This window comes from Plectropomus leopardus, chromosome 3 (genome assembly GCF_008729295.1).
Source record: "Plectropomus leopardus isolate mb chromosome 3, YSFRI_Pleo_2.0, whole genome shotgun sequence".
NCBI classification, from domain to species: Eukaryota; Metazoa; Chordata; class Actinopteri; order Perciformes; family Serranidae; genus Plectropomus; species Plectropomus leopardus.
Window position 1 is genome coordinate 34762071 of NC_056465.1, and position 27053 is coordinate 34789123.

General features: G+C 37.2%; 1 protein-coding gene across 1 annotated transcript in view; it reads right to left on the reverse strand.

Moving 5' to 3' along the window:
- Positions 1-226: 226 nt before the first annotated feature.
- LOC121963289 (unconventional myosin-VIIb) overlaps positions 227-27053 on the reverse strand; it is a 31212-nt gene continuing 4385 nt past the window's right edge. The window contains 41 exon segments of the mRNA XM_042513599.1: positions 227-1109; positions 1222-1341; positions 2021-2104; positions 2269-2385; positions 4954-5139; positions 5403-5509; positions 5608-5695; positions 5792-5905; positions 6002-6107; positions 7350-7505; positions 8283-8436; positions 9217-9371; positions 9470-9488; positions 9491-9590; positions 9675-9856; positions 10629-10796; positions 10872-11009; positions 12884-13001; positions 13092-13259; positions 13355-13582; positions 14526-14699; positions 15594-15713; positions 15809-15935; positions 16664-16824; positions 16908-17195; positions 18284-18448; positions 18529-18741; positions 18817-19026; positions 19789-20007; positions 20820-20904; positions 20999-21093; positions 21410-21502; positions 22138-22296; positions 22375-22515; positions 22617-22786; positions 23877-24012; positions 24083-24293; positions 25448-25587; positions 26417-26536; positions 26607-26683; positions 26784-26937. Of these exon segments, the coding sequence (XP_042369533.1) occupies positions 1014-1109; positions 1222-1341; positions 2021-2104; positions 2269-2385; positions 4954-5139; positions 5403-5509; positions 5608-5695; positions 5792-5905; positions 6002-6107; positions 7350-7505; positions 8283-8436; positions 9217-9371; positions 9470-9488; positions 9491-9590; positions 9675-9856; positions 10629-10796; positions 10872-11009; positions 12884-13001; positions 13092-13259; positions 13355-13582; positions 14526-14699; positions 15594-15713; positions 15809-15935; positions 16664-16824; positions 16908-17195; positions 18284-18448; positions 18529-18741; positions 18817-19026; positions 19789-20007; positions 20820-20904; positions 20999-21093; positions 21410-21502; positions 22138-22296; positions 22375-22515; positions 22617-22786; positions 23877-24012; positions 24083-24293; positions 25448-25587; positions 26417-26536; positions 26607-26683; positions 26784-26937 (5862 nt within the window). The 3' untranslated portion in view covers positions 227-1013.

Below are 27053 nucleotides of genomic sequence, written 5' to 3' on the forward strand. Positions count from 1 at the left end.
TGGATTATTTTGGATACGTTTCCTGCTGGAATATGTCCAGTTGTGTTTTAAAGCTTTTATTGATGAATTTGCACGGTAAAAAGTGCAGATTTTCTTCTCAAGTGCGAATAAACTGCTAAATATAGCTACACGCTAACGTTAGGAAAACATGTTATCTTTGTCACCGTTTTTGTTAATTTCTTCTTTATTTTAGATCATACTCGTTCTGGAAGATCGTCGGGTTGTGTTCAAAAGCTTTCATTTGCCATTTTTCACAGCAGAAAGTAGAAAGTATCGGACACTTTACAAATGCAGCCAACAAAGTTAGAGTCATATTTTTAGACACTGACATATTTTAATTATTGGGGTGTTTTTGGTGTTTTTTATTTCTGTATTTTGCACCTGAGACCTCTGAACTCATTTTGCTCTGCACAACAAAAGTATGACAAAATAACATTAAAGCTGAACTGAACTGAAGTGAAGAAATTAAATTGACATTTATTGAATTTAAGGTTGTATCTATTTGTACATTTATTTTAAATTTATTAAACCTGGTAGGCATTTATGGGCGGGCAGAGGGGAAATGTGGGCATTAATGGAAATCATAATTTATTCACAAATTGTAAAACACATATGTTAATGTGTTTATATTTGTGGATCATGAACCATATATTTTTGTTTTTCACTCAGACTAAGAAAATGTGTGCACAGTATTAGCATTACTTAAAATGTGGGTTCTACACTTTGGATGAATTTACTTGAATACACGCTAAAGAAACATTAAATTTAAATAAAATAAGAGAAATCTACAACACCTTTCTTTCATGCAATAAATCAATTTCTGTTTTTCAACAGAGCACAAATAAAGCTGATTGCACTTTTAAAAACAGAACTCGTCTTCTTCTCTGCCTTTGTGTGTGTGTGTGTGTGTGTGTGTGTGTGTGTGTGCGTGTGTGTATAAACTACATGTCGACTGTGTGGGTTTAAATCTGCAGCTACAGACACGAGTTGCGTCACACTCGAGCCACTGAGGCTCAGATGTCGAAGCGCTGGTTCCTGGTTTGCACTGCCCTCCTCTCTCTGAGGTACATGTTGACATAGGAGGTTATAAGATCATCCATCTTGTAACCCTTTTTATGGGAAGACACAGACGTAAAAAAAATTTGAAATAAAAAGAAATGAAAAGGACAAACTTTTTCTAGTTCATCGCTTAAAGCTCAGTTGTCTGATGATTGATCTTACCATTGAAGTTTCACACAGGAATTTGCTCCCCTTCACCAAACTGCCGGTGGTCATGTGAAAGTAGGTGCTGCCGCTGCACCAGTTAGCGATGCGGTTGAAGGGGTGATTTGCCAGCATGTCCTTCAGAAGAGAAACAAATTGTTATGAACGAAAAACAGGAGCACAATGTAAAAACAGGGTTTCTTCAGCTTAAGGCAAGATAGATTTTAAGACGTTTTAATACTTTTTTGTGCAACTTGGAATGAAGTTTAAGACCATATTCTAATGAACGAAATTAATAAAGTTTATTTTGCCAAAATGTTTATTGTAACATAAACAGGACTTTTTTTTGGTGCAGCTAAAAAGTTACAGACAACAAATGTTCACTTTTAAGAGTGAAACACATGGAAGACAATAAACATATTATATTATCATAAAGGTACCGTATCCATTTGTTTACCAACAGAAGTGGAAAACATTTGGCATTTCTGGCCTGTTTTAGGGACGATTTTATGTTTCTAAATCTGTATGCAAGATTACACCGCTTGGACTCTGATCATGACGATTTTAAGAAAAGGAATTTTTAATTTTTAAAATTATTTTTTATATATATATATATATATATATATATATATATATATATACATATAAAAAGATGTTACCAATTGTTTTATATAGTACAACTAATCTTCACAAAAAACAGATGAATATCATTTCTAATTTTAAGACTTTTTAAGGCCATGAAGGCCTTTTTAAGGATCTGTGGCAACCCTGGTCAAAGTGAATACTGTTTGTGATGGTTTCTTTGTTTTGTTCTCACCTTGGTTTTAGGGTGGTAGATGGAGAGTCCTTGCTTGCTGATAGCTATTCGCACAATATCTGGGAAATTTGGTTCTGATGTTTGCTGAAAAGGAAAATGACACAGCTTTACTTTACTGCTTTGTGGTGACAGAGGGTGTGAGGTACTGACACAAAGAGCGTCAAATAAACAAGCCGCCCACCCAAACAAATGGACTGAAGACGGTAAGATGAAGCTCCGTTTGTGCTACTTTTCACCGCAGCTCTTACCTTCACTTCAAAGAACGCAGAGCCGAATGTCGGCCAGCGGAAGACCACCTTCAGAAACGCCAGCTTTGCATCTTCAACACTCATTCCTGCTTGTGTGTTATAAGAGGCGGTAATACCCTGAAAATTAAAAAAAAAAAAAAAAAAGTACATCTCAGTGTGATACAACACTCTGTTGTAAGAAATCTTTGCACGTCCTTTAATATTACACACACTCATATCGCTCTGCGCACAAAATCTGCTTTTCAAAATCAAGCTTTAAAAAATATTATACATTAATAATATTTTCTACTTTCAATGAGTTCATTTTTTAATCAATATCACTCCTTAACATAAATAGCAAATATCCATTAATTTTCAGAATTTTAACCCTTTAAATACCAGGTTTTTGTCTCATGATACCACTATGTTTTTAGAATTAAAAAAAGAGGAATTTTCAATATACTACATGCTAAGTGGATTATTATTTTTCATTTTTACAGCCTAGAATATGTCAATGATTAGTGACAACATTGATTTTTATACAATATTATTTTTGTGTATTGTCAAATGCTCACACTAATCTCTTTGCACACAAAATGTGCTTTTCAAAACCAGGCTATAAATAATATTATAAATTAGCATTATTTTCTACTTTCATTGAGTAATTTTTTTAAACCGACATCAATCATGTCATGATGCCACTATGTTTTTAGATGAAAACAACAACATCAACAACAACAAAATGCAAAAAATGAATCATTTTCAACATACTACATGCAAAGAATATATATTTTTTTTAATTCACAGTCTGGGATATGTCAACGGTTTGCAGAAATATTGATGGTGACAGTGGAAATAGCATGTATTTTCTCCATAATGTCAAATATGGTAAAAATGATGTCATCAGGTGGAAAATAGCAAAAATACAAATTTCAAGGCAAAAGCCCAGAATGACACCTCAAAATAATACAATGCATGTTTTTATACTGTAATGGCTGTGGGATCAAAAACTGCAGTTTGAATGGGTTTCAATGGCACATTTTTTTGCACTTAACAGTCTGAATGTAACTATTTTCCACAGTGTGTTTAAGACTTATTGTAGGAGCTGAGCTGGAAATTCAAGATTAAACAAAAATACACAATCTTCAAAATTTACGCCATATGTACAAGCACAGCCAAAATGATCAAAAAGATGAAGAATGGAAAGCGTGTAAAATGCACCGAACAGTCCCTGAGGGTTAATGGGGTTAATGATTTTCCAACACCCCCACAGCCTTCAGGCCATATCCTCAGAGAGCTGAGATAAGCGTCACAGGAATAATGGTGATATTATTCATATGAGCAATTTAAAGAAGAAGTCTGGTGACATCTTTACGAGTGTCTGTGTATCAAAGTCTGATATGTTTTATTCTTCTGTGTCATAGAGCTCCGTTGTTTACACTGCTGCACTGTGTGACAGTCTTTCTCTTCAACAAACATAAGCACTGTAGCTTAATTTGAGTCAGTCCCACATAAACTGGCCTGTTGTTGTAAATACTTGCACTAAATGTTTATTAATCTGCGACTAAAATAGTCCCTAACAAACTGCACTTTACCCCAGTGTCAGTAATGTTTGATAAAAACACCTATTTTTGCAAAAATTACTTAGACATATCTTAAATTGTATATTTAAGAACTGGTTTTAGCCGGCTGCAATCTGTCATTGACGATGTTTCTATGCACAGTAATATTACGTAATTCTTCCAAATATGACGATGTTCTAAATCTAATACGAGTCATGTAAAAAGTATATAGCATTTGCATAAGCAGAATTAGGTCTTATTTCAAATGTAGCATTTTCAATTAAGACGTGGGATATGGTGATATTATTGGGATTTTAGGAGCATTTTTTTGACTTCTACAGCATATTCAGAATCTGAGTTTTTACTACAGTTTGTGAAATATGGCCTATTGTCTAAAAGAGAGGGGAAGATGGCACATGACATGACAGCGTATGAGCAACATGACTGCCTTTGGAAAAGTAGGGAAATTCCTCTGTAGGGCAATTAAAATATTTATGGGGAATAGCCTTAGGATGGATGTCAAGGGGGCGTTTTACAGGGTGACAAAGGGGTTGTGCACAGCTGCAAGCAATGCAGTCTTATTGAAATATTCATTCGGTTCGTCAGGTTAACAGCTCAGGAGCAATGTTGGAAAAAAAGGGCACAAATTGAATATTTTGTGGCAATAGTATCATGATCAGGAAAGCCACTCAACCCAGCAAAGTTTTCCCTTTGGCCACTCGCAGTATTGCCGTGAAAAAAATAAAATGAAAAAATAGGTGCCATCTCTGGTCCACTGTCTTGGTATTATTTAAGTCTATGCCAGCGAACATGGTTTCTTACCAGAAGCGAGTGTTTAGGATCAAAATATATCGGTTACTTGCCAAGAGCTTTAGACCTGTTTTGCGTTATGGAAAACGATGCGTTTTGAAATGTATTAGTTAGGGATGACGTGTAATTATCTGCCGATAATGGGACTTATGACGTTGTACAGATAATTCCGCTAATAAAATTTTTGGCCTTTATATTCTGTTTGTAATGTTAGTTCATTTTTTAAGTGATTTAATTTAAAATTTTATCCGTAGTTTACACATCGAAGCTTTAAGATATACAATTAATAAAAGGACTGTTGAGATAAAATCAGTGAAAAGAAAGCTTTTCATACCTTCTTCCACTCATTTTCGGACACGGCCTTCAGTTGGTCGGCGGGCACCAGCTCCTTCAGCATCTTGGGAATCATGACTAACTGGCTCTTATCACTGCCGACCTTTATTCTGAAGAGCAGACCTGCGATGTTGACCATTTCCTCTTTGGTGCAAGCATGATAGCCTTTGAGGTACTTTGGTAGCTCCTGGAAGATTAAAAGATGTCTTATAAAGTCTGCTAACGAGAGAGATTTGGTCCTAAATTTGACCTTTAAACCAAATTTCTACTGACTACATTAACGTTTTAATCTGTAATGTTCCTACTGATCATAATAAAACCAGAGGGAACTTTCTGGAACTGATGTTATCACATTAATATGTCAGGGGAGATTGTGTTTTTAATATCATGTGGAAAAACTAATCGGTCTGGAAAATGTGGTGGTGGCTGAGCTGCATCATTCAAATGCACCTGAGGGAAATGGAAGATAAGGTCGGCCTCTGTGTCTCTGCCAGGCACCACGTTGAACCACAACTTCCTCATGAAGAACACAAGGTAGTGCATGTTGACTGGCCCGCCTGCAGAACGCAAAACAAAGAGGTATTTACAGGTAAACACAACAAAAAAAACCCCCAAAAAACATCTAAATTCTGATCCCAGCAGATCATGTTTTTACCATCTTTGGACCGCTTGGCTTTCTTGGACCAGTCGGTGATTTGTCTCAGACTATCAAAGAAGTAGTCTGAGTCATTCAAACTGAGAAGCTGAAATAAAAACAGCAGACGTTTATGACAGAATTCTGGAAAAAAAAAATACTGCGTCAAAATATATTGTTCAAGGCTGAGAACTTTCAAATAAACCTTGTCCTGTATTTTAACAAAAATGCTGAAGCCGTCTCCTGAAGCCAGATTGAGCTTCTTGGTGATGTTCTGGATGAGATCCTTGATCCTGGTGTTTGTCCCGACCTCAAATATCTAAAGAGGAACGAGGGGAATTACTGGTGTTGCTGATATGACCTGACGTTTGTCTGTCACTGTAATTAATTAACTTTCAAAGATTTGTGTTCGTACCTCCGCTGTGTCGTTGGGGAAGTGGATTTTGTGTAGGATCTGGGTGCTGTTCTGTTGGATGGCGTCCACCTCAGCCTGGTGTGGTGGGAGCTTTCTGGGCTCCATCCTAGACAAGGACAGCAAATGCCACACTGTTGGTTTTTTTTGGTTCTCATTTTTAAATTGCTGGACAAACTCTCTGCACACCTGAACGTGTGACATCAGAGGAGGGTGCAATCTTTAAAAAAGAGAGAAACTCCTGCACATTGTCCTGCTTACTGCTGACATATTTTTTAATGGAAAAAGGACATTTCAGGTATCATACCAGATGAAAGTGTCAGCAGGAAGCGAGAAAATTTTCCGGAGTTGTTTATGGTTTTCATGTGAAGTCACAGATTCAGTGCAGATAAAGAAAAGAGCATACACTTTGGCACTTAAGTTAAAATAAATTTTAAAAAATGCAACACTACACACCCAGTGTGCTGATCAACATAAGAGCCTGTTGTCATTATGGAAATCATACTGAATGTAAATCAAATGTATTTTTAGAGGAAGCTATGCAAATGCAGAGTGTAGTGACGTCAGTGTGTGATGAACACAAACACGAACAAACACGAACACGTCTCTGAGAGCATCGCTGCAAACAAGCTCTGCCTTATGCTGCATTCATGTGATGTCAGAAAGTCGTAGTTTTTGAGGTGTTCTTCCGAATCTTTAAGTATCAAAAAATCATAAAATATATAAAACAAATACAGGTATACATAAATAATGTGTTCTCATGATAAATAAATGCATAAATAAAAAAAAAAATATTGAAATGACTATGGAAATAGATAGATATAGCTAGATGTCTATCTATAGAGGAATAGATAGAGGGATAGATTATTTTATTTTATTTTTTTTTACATTTTTATACAACTGGAATTATTTTTTCTGTGTCTGTAGGTAGGGAATCCTCATCTTTTATTTATTTATTTATTTGTGTATTTATTTCACCATTTTTATTTATTTCATGTATCTATTTATGCCTGTATTTTTTATACATATATTTATATATCAATATGAATAAATATATTTTTTATTTATACTAATTTATAAATGAATAAATGTATTTTCTATGTTATGCCGTATGTAATTTTTTTTGTCCTCCATAGTCATGTCACGTTGTGGTATCTGCTAACCATGAGTGTTGCAACTGCCTTTTACTTTTTTACCAGCAACATCAGCTGCTCTAGAAATCATCCTGTCACGGCTTGCACACGCTCTTTGTGTCATCACACACTCATCTCTCTCAGACACTCTTCTCTGGAACATGAGGGGAAACACGTCGCCGTGTGTTGGTGATGTATAAATAGCATGTTGAGCTAACCTCAGGGAGCTCTGCAGACGCTGCAGGCAGTCGGAGGCGAGGGGCTCTCTGCGGCGTGACTCCAGGAATTGCTGAGTGTGCTTCAGAAGAGGCTGGCTGGGAGGAAACAGGCCGCAGCAGAGCCACAGCAGCTGCCAGCCCTGCTCCATGCTGAACCTGAGCGACGGACGAGGAAACAGAAATAAATTCATTTAGCATATGAGGAAACAGAGTCTTTATTTGTATTCAAATCCATTTTTGCACGCTGAAACATAAGAACGTGGTTTTGCTTCAGTTACACTTCTGTAAAGAAATCGTCTTTTTTTTTTTTTTTTTACACCTTTTGTACTTCCTACTTTCTAAACAACGGAAAGCACACAAAGGAAACAGCAGTTCAAGCTACTTTAAGTTACTGGTCAGGCTTTGGTTTAGCTTAAAATCTTGTTTTGATCTTTCTAAACTTAGCTAAGGCTGTAACAATTATTTTCATTACCAATTAATTTGTCAAATATTTCTTGATTAATCAATTAACCATTAACCAGGGCAAAGTTATAGGTATATGCTGAATTAATAAGTGCAAACTAGGAAGTAAAAAAAATACCATTGAATATGTACTTATAAGTTTTAAATATGGACATGAAAAGGCCAAAAGTATAATAAGTATATGAATTTATTGTGATTATCTCCTCCGTGTTGTGTGTTGCAGGTGTTGTCTTCATGCTGAATAAATAAAAAGTAAAAAAAAAAACAAAAACATAAATATTACTAAAGCCATGGAGAACAGTGAGCTGCAGTTACTTATATATATTATTCTATTATATTACATGACTAACAGCAGTGATCGGCTATCATCAGATGATTTTTGGATTGCTCATACATAGAAAATTCTGCATAATACAATTTTTAAATGTTTCCTTTACCCAGAGCTAGTTCTTGAGATTGTAAATTACACACCTGTTGTTATTGCTGGTCATCTGCTTCATGATCTGGCAGTAGATCTCATCCCTGAGCGCCTCGTTTTGAGCGGTGGGGCCGAAGATCTGGTCGGTGAGCTCCAGAGAGCTCTGCATCTGCTTGGTGGGATAATCACCCATATATTTCAGGATCGGTGCACCGACAGTCAAGGAGAAACAACCATCGTCATTTTTATGAACTTTTGCTTGTTCGGGTAATGAAGCTGAGAACTCTTGAGCGTAGGCTTTATTTAACATGTGACACATACTATATAGACTGTATATACTCTTATTGTTATTCTTACTTATGTATATCTCTGTTAGTCTTGTTTTGGACTCTGAGACAGTATGAGATTTATAATATTAATCTTCTCAGTATTGATTATTTTCATTACTTTTTGTTATGGTTGTACAATTTAATGTTTCACAATAAATATTGACTGCAGGCTGAATCCTTCAACTCCAAAGATGTAGCAGGATCAAGGACAAACGTAATGTTGTTTTTTTTTTATTTAAAAAATGACCAATAGTTGTACCTTCAACCTGCTGAAAGATTTTGTTCAGACTTTTTTGGTGTTTTAATGCATTTTACAGGTTCTCTATATTCTTTGTATATAAAAAAAGTGAAAAAAATAATAAATAAAAAAAATCAAAAAATAAATAAATAAATTATATATATATTATATATATATATATATATATATATATATATATATACACACATATACCCTGGAAAAAGAAAAAAAGTTCTAAAAAAAACCTAGAACAATTCTGTCACATAATTTAAAACATGTAATTATAATACTGCTGTAAATATATTTTTTCCCTCGCTAAGGTGGCCTCAGACCATTGAAGTACCACATCAATAAGCAGTATCAGTAAGAGTAGTAGTACCATATACCCATATCTACATAACTCTTGAGTGTAAAGGATATCAGTGAAGGCCAGACAGGCTTTGTGGCTCAGGTCGGGGTTTCCCACCAGCTTCTTGAGGAGCGGCTGTCTGATTGGCTCTCTGGAGTTCGCCCACAGCCTCTCGGGGGCGGCGTTCCTGGACATCACCTGGCGGTTCACATCCTTAGTGGGCTGCCTGCAGGATTAAGAAAACAAGATAAGTATTCCTGCTGTTCGCTCTGCTCCAGTGAGCGTTATCCTGCTGATCAGCGAGTGAATCAAAAATTTAGATACCTGAAGTACTCGAGGGAGATTCTCTCAGCGATACCGGAGCTAATCTCTCCATAGTTCCTGTTTCTTTCAGATTTGCTTGAATGATGTCCTTCCTCTGGTTCGGAGATAAGTTGAGGAGGCTCTGAAATACAGAAACTTCATTAAATACTCCACAGACTCTGACTTTAACTCATCAGAGGAGGATGTGTTGTTGAAACCTCCGCACCATGACCTCTTTGGTGGGTTTGCTGAGTGTCGGCAGGATTAAAATGGCCTCCACCGGGACGGCTCCTGTTTGTTTCGTGCTCTCGCTCTGGCCCTTCATCCAGCCACGCTGCTGAGAAAACTCGTCGTCTTTGATTATTATGATGAGTTCTCCCTTCTTGAAGTTCAGGAATGTGGGGTCATCTGAAGAGGAAAGGAAGTCAACTCAGAAATCAGTTAAAAGTTAGCAGAGATGGAGGAAATAAAGTAAATAAAGTTAAAAAATAAATATAAAAATAAATATAAAAAATAATGTAGAGGTTAGGAACTACTACCTAATTAAAATACAAATACAAAAATAAATGAATAAGAAAAATTAATTTAATTTTTTTAAAAATGCATGATTTGTGTAATTATCAGCTTTTATTGATTTGTTAATGCATTTATCGATTTCCACTTAATTTCCAAATTTTTAATTCATTTATGCTTTTATTCATTTATTAATTAATGTATGAATTTATTTCTGTACTTATTTAAGCATTCATTCTTGTATTTATGTATATATTTATTCATTCATTTCTTTCTTCACCTTTTATTTATGTATTTATACATATATTAGTTAATTTATTTAAATATTTAATTATTTATTTTGGTATTTATTTGTAAATGTTTTTATTTATCTATTCCTGTAATTATTTTTCCATTTACTTATTCATTTATCTACATATTTATTTATTTCTGTATTTATTTATTTACACATTAATTTATTATTTTATCTATGTATTTATTTATTTTTTTTGTATTTACATGTAATTATTAATTCTGGTACTTAATCCAAAATTTATTTATTCCTCTTTTTTTATAGATTTACTTATTTAATAATATTTTTGTCATTTTTTGCCCTCCAAAGAAATGACCCTCAGAAAGATAATTCACCCGTGACTACATAAAAGAGAAAAAAAATGCGGCCTCTGACCTTGCCTGTCGGCTTCCTTCAGGGTCACAGCGTACTGAGATCTCTCTGTCAGTCCACTGAGGAACATCGTGACCAGCTCGGCCATGTCCGCCGCTGTGCTTCCACTCAGAGTGAAGTCTCCTTTCAGCGTCACCAGGCTCACCATCTGACCAGACGCTTTACCCGTCCCTGCGTCACAACACAAGTATCACCGCACTGTTTCAGTAACTGTCTGGCTCACACGTCACTGCCTCCCTCTCCGACTCGACGTCTACCTGACGGTGTTGACGCCGGTGACTTCGGGGAAGGAGAGCTCCAGCAGCCTCTTCTCTCTCTCGTCCAGGAAAGTGATACCAGTCCAGTTTATGGCCACGATGAACTTGCTCTTTGGCAGTGGCGGACCTGAAAAAAAAAATCCAGAATGAACAAACCCAATAAAAAAATTACTTATGGGAGATATGGAGGGAATTATGAAATATATTGCTGTCCAAACTGCTGTTTAAATTCTATTAGATGTTACAGTGAAATCACGGTCTGTGTAATTACCAGCGTACTGTCAATTAGGCAATTTTACCAGGGAACTAAATAAATTTCATGGCAAATTTGATCTATTATAGAAAATAAAAGTGATTCAGACGGTTCTTATTAAACAGCTGGGATGCACCGTTTTGCTGATCAGTTGTTCAAGAAGAAATGGGAGGAAAGAAATGTTGTTCCTGTCCCACTTATTCTCTCTCAATCAACTGCTTTGCTCGAGTCTTAACCCCAGCGGTGTCTATAAATAGCTTTGAATATTCCAGTTTGACATAGATACAAAACACGGCAGCAGTTAATTGCTCAGAAGGGGGGTCGGTTAAAAAACAGCTTCACTGCTGATCATTAGAAGTTTTTGTCTCTGCATTTTTGATGTCAGTGTTAAACTGTACATGTGTCATGCTCTGTGTGTGATACTGTTTTTATTTTTTAAAGAACTGAACCGATTGACCCTAAGTTGGTTTTTAATAACTTCAAAGCTTATTCGTGAACACATTTATCATCGGGAGTAAAGTCAATTCTGTGCTGCAAACATTTGATTTTCAGCATCAAAGAGAAAGGGAAATAATCCTACTTCTTCTGATGCAAGATTTACAAGTTTAAACACTTTAAATATGTTTGCTTATGACAGAGATAGAGTAAACTACTGAATTTACTTTCTAGATGTAGCTTATTCTGCAATACATTCTCCATTCAGTCTAAAATAATTAGTGATTTAGTAATTCTCTAATAATGTAATCTGGTCACTTGTACAACTTTTAAAGTCAAATTCAATGCTTTTCAACAACAGCAGATACAATCTAAAAAATCCCCAAAAAATGATGAAACTATTTCTTTGATAGAGAAGAAAAACAGTCTATTGAGTCCTGCTGTGGAAAACAAAACTTTGCTTTTTTGTTATTTTGTCCAGCGCTGCCAGTCTAAACTTCAATTCCAACGATACCTTTGCCATAAATACCCAATCAGAAAACTGATCAAGCATACTCATAAAGCTAATAAGACAATTATTAAAAACAGCTTGTCCAAAGCCAAGATGTTGAAAAACAAAAGTGCAAGACTTACACGCGTCTACAAACCTACATGCTTAAGACGACTCTTGTGGTTAGTTTATAGAAATACAAACAACCCAAAGAGTTTTCCCCCCAGTGCGATATCATGCCTGAAAATGTACTTGCGAGCAACCACGACTAAAGACTACCAAAAAAATGACAGATGCCAGCGTCTATAGCTAGCAGCTTAATGTACTTTAAACTCAAAGCAAAACTCCTTTTTCAATCTGTTATTGTCCAACACCAAGTTAATCAAAGAAATACACACTATTTAACATTTAATATGTGGCTTTGCATGACAATTTTCCATCAGCCTTATACACGCCAACTTCAAATATAATTCCTCACAAATACAATAGCAGATTTTGGTAAATTTAAGGCAATTTATGAACTTAATTTCCTTGATTTTTATTTTAAGACCATTTCAGACTTCATTTGAGCCGCAGGAACCCTGTGAAATGCATTATACCTTTAACCATTTTAACTTTAACCGTTTAAGTTCCAATTCAGCACATTAACACGCTGTCTTTCCTTTTTATCTATGCATGTAAAAACAGCCTTATATATTATCATGACACTGTTATTAGAGGTTTTAGGGATTTAAATTAACGTAATTATCATGATTTGTCAAATTTTAAAATATTTAAATACGTAACTACAGAGAGGCGAAAAACATGTCAAAAAGATGCCTACCTGACAGTTTGACCACTTCAAAGAACCTGGAGAAGAACATGGGCCACTTCTCTCGTGCGTAGTCGACCATCTCGGCCTTCACTGAGTCCGCCTTCTGTCTTGAACTCAAAAATGAACTCTGGTGTGGATTTGGAAAAAATTAGAAACTTTAAATCTGCTCTGTCCATTTGTGTTCATGCTGCACCTGCTGGTGTGTGCTGTGACTGACCTGAGCGTGAGCCGTGCTGACCATCTGCACCCATTTAGCCTCCGACTTGGCCTCCAGCAGAGAGTTGTTGATGCATTCCTGAACAGCTTCCTTCACATGTTCTGGACTGCTATCTGAGCCGTGCTGCACGTATAAATGTTTCGCAGCAAACTCAATAAAATCATCCTCCTGTGAACGTGTAAAATGTAGAAAAATGAGTCACATTTATATGTGAGGAATGTATGTATTGCAGGAAGAAGATAATCATTTGGATATGAGCCCACCTTTTCACTTTGGTACTCCCCAAACTTCAGACCGTGGATGATCTGTTTGTAGATGAGGTCTGTGCTGATGGTGTCCTCTTTGCAGTCGTGCCACGGGGTGAAGACCTCCTTTCGGAAGAAGAGACGCCATGGAGCGTGTTGTTCCTGTCCTCCTCGTCTCTTTACCTCCTGCTCACACTGGGAAATGGCATCCATCACGTGCTCACGGCCGCTGCCCAGAGCCCACACCTACAGGACGGGTCGGCACGTGAAGGTACCAAGACACTATTAAATCGCTAAAAATACATTTCTTTATATTAAGTCTTAAAAAAGGTGTGATGGTTCAGTAACTCAGTGTGCAAAATACAGCTTGGACCCCTGAAAATTGTCTATATTTTATTTATGTCTATATATGTATGTTATTAAAGTTTATTTGTATGTTGTACGGTGATGAGTAGCACAAACAATGCAACTTAGAAACGCTGCACTCACAAACTTACTCGATACATTGAAACTGTGATTCTGCTCCACTTCTGCATATTTTAAAAGCCCCATTAATGTTCATATTGTCCAATAAATTAGTTTTTTAAATTTTAAATTAGTTCATCTACAACATGTCATTAGTGACTTATTAAATGATAAAATTGTAAATCCTAAAGTGGTACTTGAGGCAAAACAAACAAACAAAAATGGGGTGAAAATGTTTTTTTTTTTTTGAGAATATATCCATGTAGAAAAAGCTCAAAAACAAATTCTTCTGTCAGATCCCTGTGTTGAAAGATTCCCATAACAGTCAAAGTCATTTAAATAATAAAAGTCATTTTTGCACCAGAAACCTGCACAAAAGCTTTTCACTTTTGCATTTAAACATTTTTTTTAACTGGCTTTGTACTGAGCTTTGCAGATGTAAAGTAGGCATGGTTTGAAAAAATGGACTTATGCATGAACTCTGAGAGTTAAAAAAGTCCCAATTTTAAAATATTTATTTATTTACTTTCATATTTTAACTATATATTTAATATAGCTGGATTTTTTGTGGTGGTATCCACCTATGATTACTATATAGTATCTTGTACACTACATTTTCCCCTCTCAAAGGCAAAAGGTTTTGACCTTAATAAACTACAAAGAACATGATATAGCTTATTATGTACCACAGAAACATATAAACTGGGCGGATCTAACTGCGTACCTTTTCATACAAGGCGACATAGACAGAAAAGCCAAATGTGTCTTTGAGTTTGATTTTGTTCGAGACGAGCTGGCAGATCTCTTTGGAGGTGGATGCAGAGTCGACAGGCAGGTTAATGGAGCGTCCGTCCATCAGCTTCACAGACACAATCATGGGCTTCTTTGTCTTGGTGGCCTGTCACAGAACAGGAGAAGAAGAATGATAACGTTGATTAAACAGTATTTAGGACTAATGTGCACGCAAGTTCAAAAGTGTTAAAAGGTCAGTTCACTCAAATTAAAAAAAACCATCATGTTTTCACTTCATTCTGGAGGTATTGAACCACACAGACAGTTGATGGTTTAATTCCTTAAACGGACAGTTCATCCCAAAATACACACTTCCCTCTGCTCAGTGATATTATTGCCTGGTGTAGATTGTGAGGCAAAAAATAGCTCCTACACAAAACTGCTCACAACAAGGTCTGTGGATTATCTTGAGTAACTGGGTCATGATTTCTGGAAAGAGACATTGATGGTGAGTTTTTCAAATGTACTTTTTGGTGCTTTGAACATCACAAACACCCTAGTTTCATTATATTGGAGAGAGGACAGAAACATCTACGGCTGGTATCTCCAACACTCTGCAACTTACACCAAAATGATGTACATTGATAAATAGTATTACAGGTAAGAGGGAAAATATGTTTTTTAATTTTGGGATGAACTCTTTCACCCCTTTAACCCTTTGACACCTGAGCAAATTGACTTGAATTCTTTCAAAAACGTGGGAAAAAGACAATGAGAATCTTATGAAGAAATAGCCCCAAAATTAGCAATAAAAAAGTTAAAAAAATAACAATTCTGTAAAATTATGATTAGAAATACGTCTACCGATGTTTTCAAAATAAATCAAACCAATTTGTTCAGATTTCAAAGGTTTTAGTATTTGTGAAGATCTCTGAACGCAGCACAAGAAAAGTGATGTAGGTTTCAAAGGGTTAAACTGAACCTATCTGTTAATTAAATGGGACAATGTGCATGAAACATTTAAAACATCTGCAGGAGCATCTAATGTCTGTCTCAGTACCTGCAGCTCCAGCCAGGCCGGAGGCTCCCCTCGCACTCCGTTCATCACTGTGCGCCGCAGCCTCTCAGCACAGTAGGAAGCGTAGCCTCCTGGAGCGAAACGGATGAAACTTTGCAGGTACTGCGGAGACAACAGAGTAGAGATGAGTGAAATATCACAGCATGCGGCACACAGTCCATGAGAGTGAAGCAGCGGACACAATTGTTTGTACTCACTCTTATGAAGCGATCACTGGGAGGGAAGATGCCCAGACAGAGCGACAGCAGGATCCAGCCACGGAAGTAGCTGTTGCGATTGTTGTTGTCCTGAAGCTGCTTACAGATCTGACAGTAAATCTCATCCCTGGAAGGACAATGGACAAATACTGTATTAGTAGAGAATTTAAAGGGTTAGGCCAGATATTTTGAAGTGTGGTTGTATGAGGTACTTATTCACAGTATTGTATACGGTAGATGTCAGTCGGCACACTCCCAGTTTGGAGAAGCAGCAGGAGTACCACCACAGAAGCTAATCAATGTACTGCTGTATATGAGGGCAGCAGTAAAATGTGTTTTAGGCCACGTTTAGACAAGAACGAACCGACTAAAAACACAAAAAGTCTTTCTTTTGTGTTTTAAAAAAAAAACTTGTTCATATGATAACATTGCATCAGACCATCCTTGAGTAAACAGATCTGCACAAACACCAGAAAACCCTGCAGTATGCATGCCAGGCCAGTAGTTGGCGGTGTAACTTTGTAATGACACACCATAAAAGAACACCACGCACATGTGCCAAGTGCAGCCATGACGTCACCACAGCTTTCACGGCGACAGAAGAGTGGCGTTTTAAAAAGATTACACTCTTTCAAAAGTTTGCATTTTATTTGCATTCTATTTTTGCACAGTTGGTCTATTTTTCATTTTTTCCTGCCTGCTTCTTTTAACTGGGGACGCACCAACCAACATCTACAATATGTAACATACTGCTCATGGTTAAGTACATCATACAACCCCACTTTAAAAAATCAGAACAATCCCTTTAAACAAAGACACTCAGATGTTTGAGATTTTAAATGGAGTTCCTGTTACCTCAGGTCGCGTCTGACGATGGCGTATCCCACAATGATGTGCAGTTTTTCGAGAGACGTCAGCGGACGGTCCAGAGTGGGTCCTTCTCCAATCATGACGTCACTGTCCTCCTTCACTGTCTGCAGGGTGGGAGGCTTTGACACTTCAGTCAGGTCATCTGACTACAAAAAAAGAGACATTTCCATCAATACGTTGAAAAAAAAAGACTGAGAATGAGAACATCATAAACATAAATATATTTTACCTCCTCCATGATGATGGAGGGTTTCCTGAAGTTGGATTTTGGGATTCCGTTTTCTTGAATAGTCGATGCTTTTCTGTTTCTGGACAGGAGGTCGGTGAATGTGGATCCCTTCCTCACTCGGGGGCTCCCCTCTGGCACAGTGTAAACCTTCGGGTTTATCTCACCGGGAACAGCCGAAGCCTTCCTGTTCCTCGACAGAAGGTCTGTGAAAATGGAGCCCTTTCTGTTTGGTGCTGGCTCCTCTGGTACGGTGGAAGGTTTTCTTTCTTTTTTATTCCTCAGCACCCTCTAAAACAGCCAGAAAATACACATTTTAAACTCTATGATAAACAAATGTTAATCTACAAAATAGGCATTGTAGCACCCTCTAATGTAAAATCAAATAATGTCTGAAAATGTAATGAAATCAAGCAGTTCACTATATTGGATATCTGATATGCCAATATACATATATTACAACTCGTTTGGTCGATAACCAACAGCAAGATCGATATATCCACTTTTATCCCACCTAATATTATTGATCATCAAGTCTTCTCTGTAGTGCAGTTAACATCATGTTATGACCATCACAAAAACCAGATGGATGCAAGGTCACAGTGACCTTCGCCTTTGGACATCCAATTTAACCAGCTCAGCACTGAGTCAAAGTGAATGTTTAAGTCAAATTTTAATTTTTTTCATTAGATTTTAAGTCAAAATCTAATGTGCTCCTTGAATCTAATCGAATGGTTGTGCCAAATTTGAGGAAATTCCTTCAAGGTGTTTTTGAGATAATTATTGTTTTGTTTTGTTTTTTTTAATGATTTTATTTATTGAAGTTCGAATCAGTTCATTGTTGAGTCCGACTGAATATTTGTGCCAAACGCCTGAGGTTTTCTTGAGATTTAGCGGTCACAAAAACAAGATGTCACAGGGACCTTAACCTTAGACCCATGACCACCAAAATCTAATCAGTTTGTCACTGAGTTCATGTGAATATGTGTGTGTCAAATTTGAAGACATGCTCTCGAGGTATTCTTGAGATTTTGCATTCACAGTGACCTTCACCTTTGACCTTTGACCACCAAAATCTAATCAGTTCATCCTTGAGTACAAGTGAACAATTGTGCCAAATTTTAAAAGAATCACTCAAAGTTTTCTTGGGATCTTGTGTTCACAAGAATAAAAAAGATGAGGTTACAGGGACATTGACCTTTGACCTTTGATCACCAAAACCTAATCAGTTCATCATTGAGCCCAAGTGAACCCAAGTTTCATTACATTTTAAATCAAAATTTTATTACAGTTTCAGGAGATTATGACATTATACTAACATTATTATATAGTGCTACAGGCATTATCAAAATATCATAAAGCTTCGTGAGGATATTTACCTGATCCAGGCCAACCATGTGGCTGAGTCGTCGGTCCTTTCTGGAGATGAGTTCCTGCGGCATAAAGCGTTCCTGTGGGGCGGTTCCCTGGACCCGGACCTGCTTCTTCGGCTCAGGGAGGTCTCCCATGAACCTCAGGATGATCCACCACACCGTCAGCGAAGCCTGGTGATCACATAACAGGAAGGTAAGATAATGAATAAGAACAACAGAAATGATGGATTTAAGCGGTCTCAGAGGATCACCAGGACGTCTCCTTCATCCTCGTGGTACAGCAGCGGCTGCCGAAGCCTCTGCCGGATGTGGCTGTAGGTGGCTGCACCCTGGAAGTACATGGACGCAAATTTGGAGAAGGAGTACTCATCCAGGTCATCGTAGTCTTCTTTGGGGAAATCTTCCTCCATGGGGATGTCGTCGATGTCTATCTCCTCTATAACTGTCCTCTTCCCTTCAAATTTCTGAAAACAGATGCAGATGTGTAAGGACTGACTCTAAAGCAGATACAAAATGTGCAAAGCTTTCAGTTTCCGAACCTCAAATCCCACAGGCGCTTGCCCCTCCTGCCCTCCAACGACAACGGGTAAGAACTCAAACATGCGCTCCACGATCTCCTGTTCTGTGATGGACTCAGTCCGAGCTCTGGCCTCCATCTCTTTCTTCCGCCGCAGCACTTCCTCCAAGTGTTTCTGTCTTTCCAAAATGGCCAGCCATTCTTCTTCTTTCTCTTTGGCAGAGAGGTACATCTGAAATAATACAACACAAAAGATCAGGAAAAAAACACAACTGCCTGCAATGTGTCTTTTACTGCTTAATCAACGTTGTAACCCAAGTGACAAATGATGGCAAGTACTCATTAACCCTTTGAAACCTGAGAAAATTGGCTTGATTTCTTTTTCAACTTAAGAAATGACCCCAAATTAGTGTAAAAGTTACATTAAAATGACCTGTTTGGAATTATAACAACAACAAAAAGAGCAAAACAAATTGAAAAAAGTGCAGGAAAAAAAGTTACATAAATAAATATATAATTGTAATAATTATCAACTGAAAATATAGTTTTCTGGATATGTTCCCTTTTTTATACTTACTGTTATACTTTTCTCTCCGCATTAAAAAAGACACACAAGCTCACTTAATTTTCATGTCATTTTTTTGTAACTATTTCTCTATATTTTGAAATTAGCAGCATATCTCTTGCCAAGTTGCTCGTTGCCTGTTTCCATAGTATTTCAAATAAATTAAACCAAATTTCTCAGGTTACAAAGACCTAAATTCTTGTGAAAGGGGCCTGGTGCTTGTGCCTGCCGCACAAGAAAACTGACTTTTGATCCAGGTTTCAAAGGGTTAAAGGGTACCTGGGTTCATCAAAGGAATGTGGGAATACGTCAGAGGAAAAAGGCTGGCAATAAACCAGTACTGTACCAATAAAACCAGCAGGGACTTTAACCTTCTGACACAACTGTCACCCAGAGAGAGTTCCTCATGATCCTTAAAGCTGAACTTACATCTGTCTTCATCTTTTTGGTCTTCTTTCTTGCCAGTCCGCCCCTGATGTGCGCCTGCAGGAGGATCACAGCGTCTCTCTTCCTCTTCCACTCCTTCCTTGCCAGATATCCTCTAATTTGGGCCTGCAGCACGATGGACGCCTCCCGCTTCCTCTTGTACTGAGAGTGGAGCTGGCGAGATCGAACCTGCGCCTGCAGCCTGGCAAAGCCAAGCTGGACCTAGAATTCGGAAATGATTGAAGGGGTTAATTGTGTTTTTACTTTGATAAATACTAATGTGTTTAACCCTTAGGGAGCCGCTTTAATATTGCACACACTCGTATCCATCTGTGCACAAAATGTGCATTTTAAAATCAGTTTAAATAATAACACATTTTAAAATAATTTTCTACTTTCCTTGAGTTTATCAATTTAACTGACATCAGTCTGAATCATAAATATAAAATATTTATTTATATTCAGAATTTTAACACTTAATTGCCAAGTTTTTATAATGATGCCACTGTGTTTTTAGAAGGAAAAAAACTTTTTTTCAATATACTACATGAATTTTGATGATTATCACAGTCTGGGATATGTCAATGATTTGCAGCAACATTGATTGTGACAGGTCACTGAGTGGAAATAGCACGTATTTTCTCCATATGCCAAATATGGCAAAAAGGACGTCATTGGGTGGAAAATACTAAAAATCAAAAATTCCAAAGCAAAAGCACAGAATGACACCCAGAAATAATACAAGTAATGTTTTTATGCTTTGATGGTTGTGGGATAAAAAAGTTGCAATTTGAATGGGTTTCAATGGAACATTTTTTTGCACTTAACGGTGTGAATGAAACAATTTTGTTTTCACTGTGTATTTTAGACTTATTGTGGAAGCTGAGCTGGAAATTCCAAGATTAAACAAAAATACAAAGTCTTGCCAAAATTAAGAACATATGCATAAACATAGCCAAAATCATCAAAAAAATGAAGAATGAAAATTGTGTAAAATGCAGCAAACTGTCCCTAAGGGGTTAACAGTGACTCACCACTCTGTACAGCTTTCTGCCTTTGTGTCCTCTCCAGTATTTCTGAATGACAAGAGCGCCTGCCCTTTGCCTCAGAAACTGTCTCCTTTAGAGGGCAAGAATCATACAGACATGGAGTCACGTGAGCGACGAACAAATAAATAAAACAAAGCAGCTAATTTTACAGTTTTTTTTCATACCTGTATTTGTAGCCTCTCAGGACTTTCTGGATCAGAAGAGCTTTCGCATTTAGCTCTTTCATTCGCTCCAGTTCGAGCATCGTGTCATGGAAGTCCTGAGAGAAAAAAAAAGCAAATTTCGCTTTAAATTTTATTTTGGTGGAAATATTCAAATCAAATTCAGATATTATGAGCTACTGAATACTTACTTGAGAAAATTAACCAAATAATTTGTTTTGAATTTTTTGCTGACATTTCAGAAAGGGAAGTGGTTCTGTTTCAATTTGTTTTTAAGATTCATGAATTCATAAGTGATTAGCAATTAGGTACTCAGTTTTTCAGAACATTCGAATTATTTTTGGCTGTTGCACGCCTCTACAGACATTCATCACCAACTGTAACTGACTGTATATGAAAAATAAAAGGCAGCACCTTGAGGAATATCTTGGTCTTGCCGGTCTTCCAGTCGCCCTCTCCAGCGAGCACAGACTCACAAATGCTTTCACAGCATTTCTGTTTACTCTCCTGTTTGAGCAAAATTAATCAACATATAAACTGTGGTGGACAAAAATGACTAAAGTGTCAATACACAAGTAAATGTGTAAATAAATACAGGAAAAAAATAATAGGGATATAAATAAATAAATAGAAACAGGGATAGAAAAATAAAAATGTAAGTAAACAAATAAATACAGAAATAAAAACATTAAATAAATATAGGAACACATAAATACACTGACTTTTTTAAAAAATTAAAAATACAAGAATAAATACATGTAAATAACAATAGCAATAAATAAATACAATTCATATACAAAGAATAAATAAATAAATGTTGAAAAATATGCAAATAAATAGATAAATGCATGAACAGAAAGCTAATTAAACAGGGCATAATTTTTTTAAAAAATTAAATCTTTAATTTCTACACTGTTGAACAACGATATATATTATTTTATTTATGCATTTATTTATTTATTCCTGTATTTATTAAAGCATTTATTCAATTCATTTATTTAAAAATTTAATTAATTAATTAATTTCTGTATTTACTTGTGCATTTTATTTAGTTCTGTTTGATCCTCCATAACAAACACAGCAAGAGAAGATGAGATAAGGATGTTATGATCAAAATAATCACATTGTAACCTCCAACTTACTATTTTGGGATCACAGAGGGACGTTTTCAGAAGGACACGGTAGCGAGTCAGAAACTCGTCAAATGTGTAGCGTACGGGGTATCCAGCTTTCCGGATCCTGATGGTCTCCATCATCCCAGAGTAGCGGAGCTGACGTATGCACAGGTCTCTGTCAAACAGCTGAGACACAGAGGGGATGTTTCACTGATTTTTGGTACAAGTGAAAATAGGTTTTATTTTTGCAGCTTCTCTCCTCACCATGGGCTTCTTGAAGTCGTTGGGTTTAATGCAGCGGATGAAGTACGGCTGGCACACAGTCAGTGTTTTCATCAGGGAATCCAGAGACTGTCGGAACTGGCCGGTCAGAGTTGGCACACGCTTCTTGTTATCAGATGCTTGCTGTGAGACACAAACCAGCGTCACATGGTGTCAGTGATTACATACCATAATGTCATTTTAAACGGATTATATCTGATGCTGAAGCTACAGGCGGCACTGACCCGCAGGCTGTTGCTGGCCGTGGTGATGATCATCCTGGGGTTGGTGCTGCTTTTGATCGCGTTGGAGGACAGCACGTCCTTAAATGTCTTCTTGAGGAGTTTATTGGTGGAGGTCTCCACCAGCTGAATCAGATCTGAGCTGAGAGCGTCACGGTTTTTCTCGAGGAAACCTAAAACAAAAACAAGACAGACGGAGGTAAAACATTGCATCAGACTCGGAATGGTTTGTTGCTTCAAAAAGCTTGAAAAAAACATTTTACAGCTTATTTCCAGGTACTAATAAAATTATGATAGGTGAGGCTTATCAGCAGCCGATTATACTCATATCAGGGGTCGACCAGTTTTGGTTTTTAAAGACTGATAATAATTATTAGTAGTTAATGAGACCGATAACCGATATTTACAACAGACATGAATTTACAATAAAAATGAAAATCTTTCTGTCAATATTTAGAATTTGGAATATAACAAACTCCAACACATAACTTTGTTTAAATGCATTTAGCAAATGTTTAATCAAACCTGATTTTTTTTTATAAAGTCAAATGAATATTTAAATAAAAAATGAACATATAAAATGTTGACACTTTCTTTGCACTGTTTAATTAATTTTATCTGCAAACATTAAAATGCCAAATATCGGCCCCAATAATCGGCCAGGCCAACAATCTGGAGACTACTAAGTGATGTGTTCTTTTTTTGTCAGAAATTAGCAGATTTTAAGTATTTTTTCTTTAATACATTAAGTAAAGTCTGCTCTTTTTTGGGGAAATAATCCAGACTTTATTTTTAGGAAAGTGCAAGTCATAAAGATATTCCAAAAAACAGTATGTCATGAAAAGCCCAATAAAAGAAAACCCAGAGCCATGCGAGCAGTTCCAGGGTTTCCCACATCTTTTATTTGTAGCAGCCACAATTAAAACATTTGCTGCCACAAATAGATTATCTATTTACATATATTGTGCTTGGTTATTCACTGCACTGTCGGTGTGCAGAGCGTACTATGGGCAACGATGGAGCAGCAGAACGTTGGGTGCATTTAACTCTTTAAAATCCAGACCAACATCAGTTTCTTTTTATGCTCCTTTCTTTCATTTTTTAAATATTACTTTATGGGGTTTGACACCACAAAGAAGGTGCGGAAGGGAAAAAAAATAACACCAGAATATATAATTGGATTTTGTGTATATTATTTGTACAACACTGGTTCCAAATTAAAAAAAAAAAAAAAGATTAAAAAGAGAAAAAAAGGAAAAGTACCTTTTGAATCATAGTAGACCTCTCCGGCAAAGTGCTGGATTCCAAACTGAGTCTCATAGTTGTTCTTGGGGGAAATGTAGATGTCCCCTTTCCCGTGGACCTGATTCAGTTTTTGTAGCAGTGTGGCATCTGTGCCCTGAACAACAGACAAGAGTTAAAACCTGCTTTCTTTTGTTACATTAAACATTTACGAGGAGGATACAGACCTTGGGGAAGTTGCTCTCCTCGTCAATCAGCGCCAGCATGTTCAGAGGTTTGTTGGCCAGCACGTCCAGGGTGCGCTGGTTGTCTTTGTAGTCAATGTGCTTCCAAACAATGTTTTCCCGGTTATATTCCTCCTGCTCCAGCTTGAAAACATGCCTGACAAAGAACTGCTGCAGCTGCTCGTTGGCAAAGTTGATGCACAGCTGCTCAAAGCTGCAACGAATAAAACAGGACAAGAGGAGAGAAAGACAGTCAACTTAACAAGGTATTCTATGTTTCTAAAAACAGCAGCAAATGAAGATCTACGTAATGAGAGCTGTTACCAATGCATATTTGCCAGCCCTCCTGGTTTTCCTGGGATACCCCCTGTTTTTTGTCCCCCAGAGTTTAAAAGTCATCCAAATTTCTCACGATATATGAAGAACTTCCCATCTTTATTTCCTGCCCTCCGACTCTAAAAATCTACTGTTTTCTCCCGGACAAAAATACAGGTACACCAGATGTCGTTTCCTGGCAGTGGCATACACAAAACAGGGAAGAGGCTACTTGGGGTGCTGCTGGGAGATGGTTGCAGAGAGGTCTTTCTGCTAGAAATGGATGTCTTGGTTTAATGTTTAAGTGGACATGGGTCAAACTAAAAGCTCAAAATTTTACCCAATTATGGTTTCTGTTTTGATGGTTTTCAATTTGCTGTTTGGTTTTAATTTGTTATTTGATGCTTTAAAAAGGAGGGTTGACATCACATCATAATAGAAAGCTGTGCGTGCAAATCAGTGTGCTCACGATTGCTCTGATCTGATGGGTGTTTGGGCAGGTACTCAAGATTGCAGAGACCATAACTGCTGTGCAGCGAAATCCTGGATATTTTGGCTTCATTGGGGTGAAGTGGAGACACATTGTCCGTCTTTATATACAGTCATTGGTTAAAATCAAAAGCTTTCTACCAGAAAGCACTTGGACCACACTTATTTATGTGCACTGGCACATCTTCATCCTAAATGAGAGAAATGAAGATATAAAGAAATATTTTTAAATAATTTCTGATGTCCCAAAAAGAACCCTTTCATACTTTCTTCTGGAAAGTATGAAAGGGTTTTTGTAAGAAACTGCAGCATCAATTTTTCCATCAAGCATGGGGGTTACACAACTCAAAGAAATGAATAAATGAGTGAAAACTGAGGAAAATTAGTTCATTCCAAAGATTTACACTATTCTTTCCAGAGGAGTACATTATTCTGTGTTATTTCCTGAGAGGTAAAATTTTAAGTATTTAACATGTCAACAGTGCTGGACACAAAGTCACTTTAGTCTCACAGTCCTCCTCATTTCTGACGTCTCAAGGTTGGTAAAAGTGTCCGATCACCAACCTGTTTTTGAGGAAGTTCTCAAAGCCGAAGATGTCGAGCAAGCCGATGGACTGTCGGACGTCTTTGGAGTCTTCAGGTGGCTTGTAAACGGCAGTGTTGATTTTGTCCACGACCCAAAGGAAAAGTCTTCCATAAATCGCCTGGACAAATAACACAGAGGACAACTTATTGACTTACTGACTATATATAACACCTTACACTGTGTGGAAACAACAACACAAAATATCCAAATGTCAGATGTTTTTTCGTCAGAGGTTTTCATTCAAACACTCACAGTATTAATTCCATGCTTTGAAAAATCCAGTGTTAACCCTTTGACTCCTGAAGCGACACCACTTTTCATGTGCTGCTCTCAGGTGCCTTTCACAAATATTTAACCCTCTGACCTCTGAGCACATCGGTGCAATTTCTCTCCAAAATAGAAAATAGAGAAAAAAGGCAACAAGCAACTTGCAAGAAAGCTAGGAAAAAATGTCCATAAAACTATATTTCTAATAGTCAGAATTATGTGATTAAAATTATCATACAGAATTAATAAAAAAATTTAAACACTTGCTTTCAGCCCATTTCTAGACAATTTGTTCTTGTTGTTTTACTTTCCCATTCTTTAATTTGTTTGTTTTGTTTCATTGCTAATTTTCGGGTAATTTTCTTGTGTCTCATTTCTTCCTCAGTTGGTTATTGCCCTCACCTAATGTTTTTTACAAGAAATCAATTTGCCAAGGTTTTAAAGAGTTAACATCTGTCCTTAGCCTATTTCAGGTCTGTTATCTGTTTGTAGAAGTGATTTATTTGTTGCCAGATTTTGCATTGTTTGTGTGGAACATTTTAAGCTGCTTTCTTGGCCCTGCCTCCCCTGTAAAAGAGGTTGCCAGTTTGGGATAAATAAACGAGAGTGTGTTAAAAATGGTGCTCAGGAGATAAATCATAAAGACTTTTTCATCTACTGCCAGCTGCAGTTCAAAATACCTTGACAAAGGCGTCCCTGCCGTCCACGGCCTGGGCCGAGGTCAGAGGTTTGGTCACGCTCTCTCTGATTGTCAGGAAGGAGCGCTGAGTCAGACTCTTCTCCAGCGCTTTCAGATCCACCTGACGTGATAAAAACAGTCAGACACCTCGGCTGCTTTTAATCTAGATGCGTTAAAAAAAGTACACAAACCTCCAAGAGTTGGCTCGCCATGTTGAAATGTGATGATTTGCGGATGTCGCAGCCCTCTAGATTATTTACTATGGTGGCTGAAATCAAGATGAAAAATAAATATTATTGGCTAAAAAGATGCAATTATTTAGTTATATTAACAGTCTGTGTATACCACTTTAGTGCTGTCCCGCTCACCTTCAAAGTCCACGTTGCCCAGGTGAAGAATAGCAGCGAGCAGCTTGGAGATTTCCCAAGAGTCATTCTCCGAGAACATGAGGATCTTGAGAGCTGAGCGGAAGTGAGCGTATTCCTTCACATCATCGCGTCCTTCACAGCTGGTGCAGTTACCCTGGTGATTAAAAACACATGATCTGAACGTGAACTCTTATAAAAGGCTGAGATATGGTGAGCAGCTACACCGGCGGAGACACCGGCAAAGAATGAGAGAGGAGTGGACACCCGTGG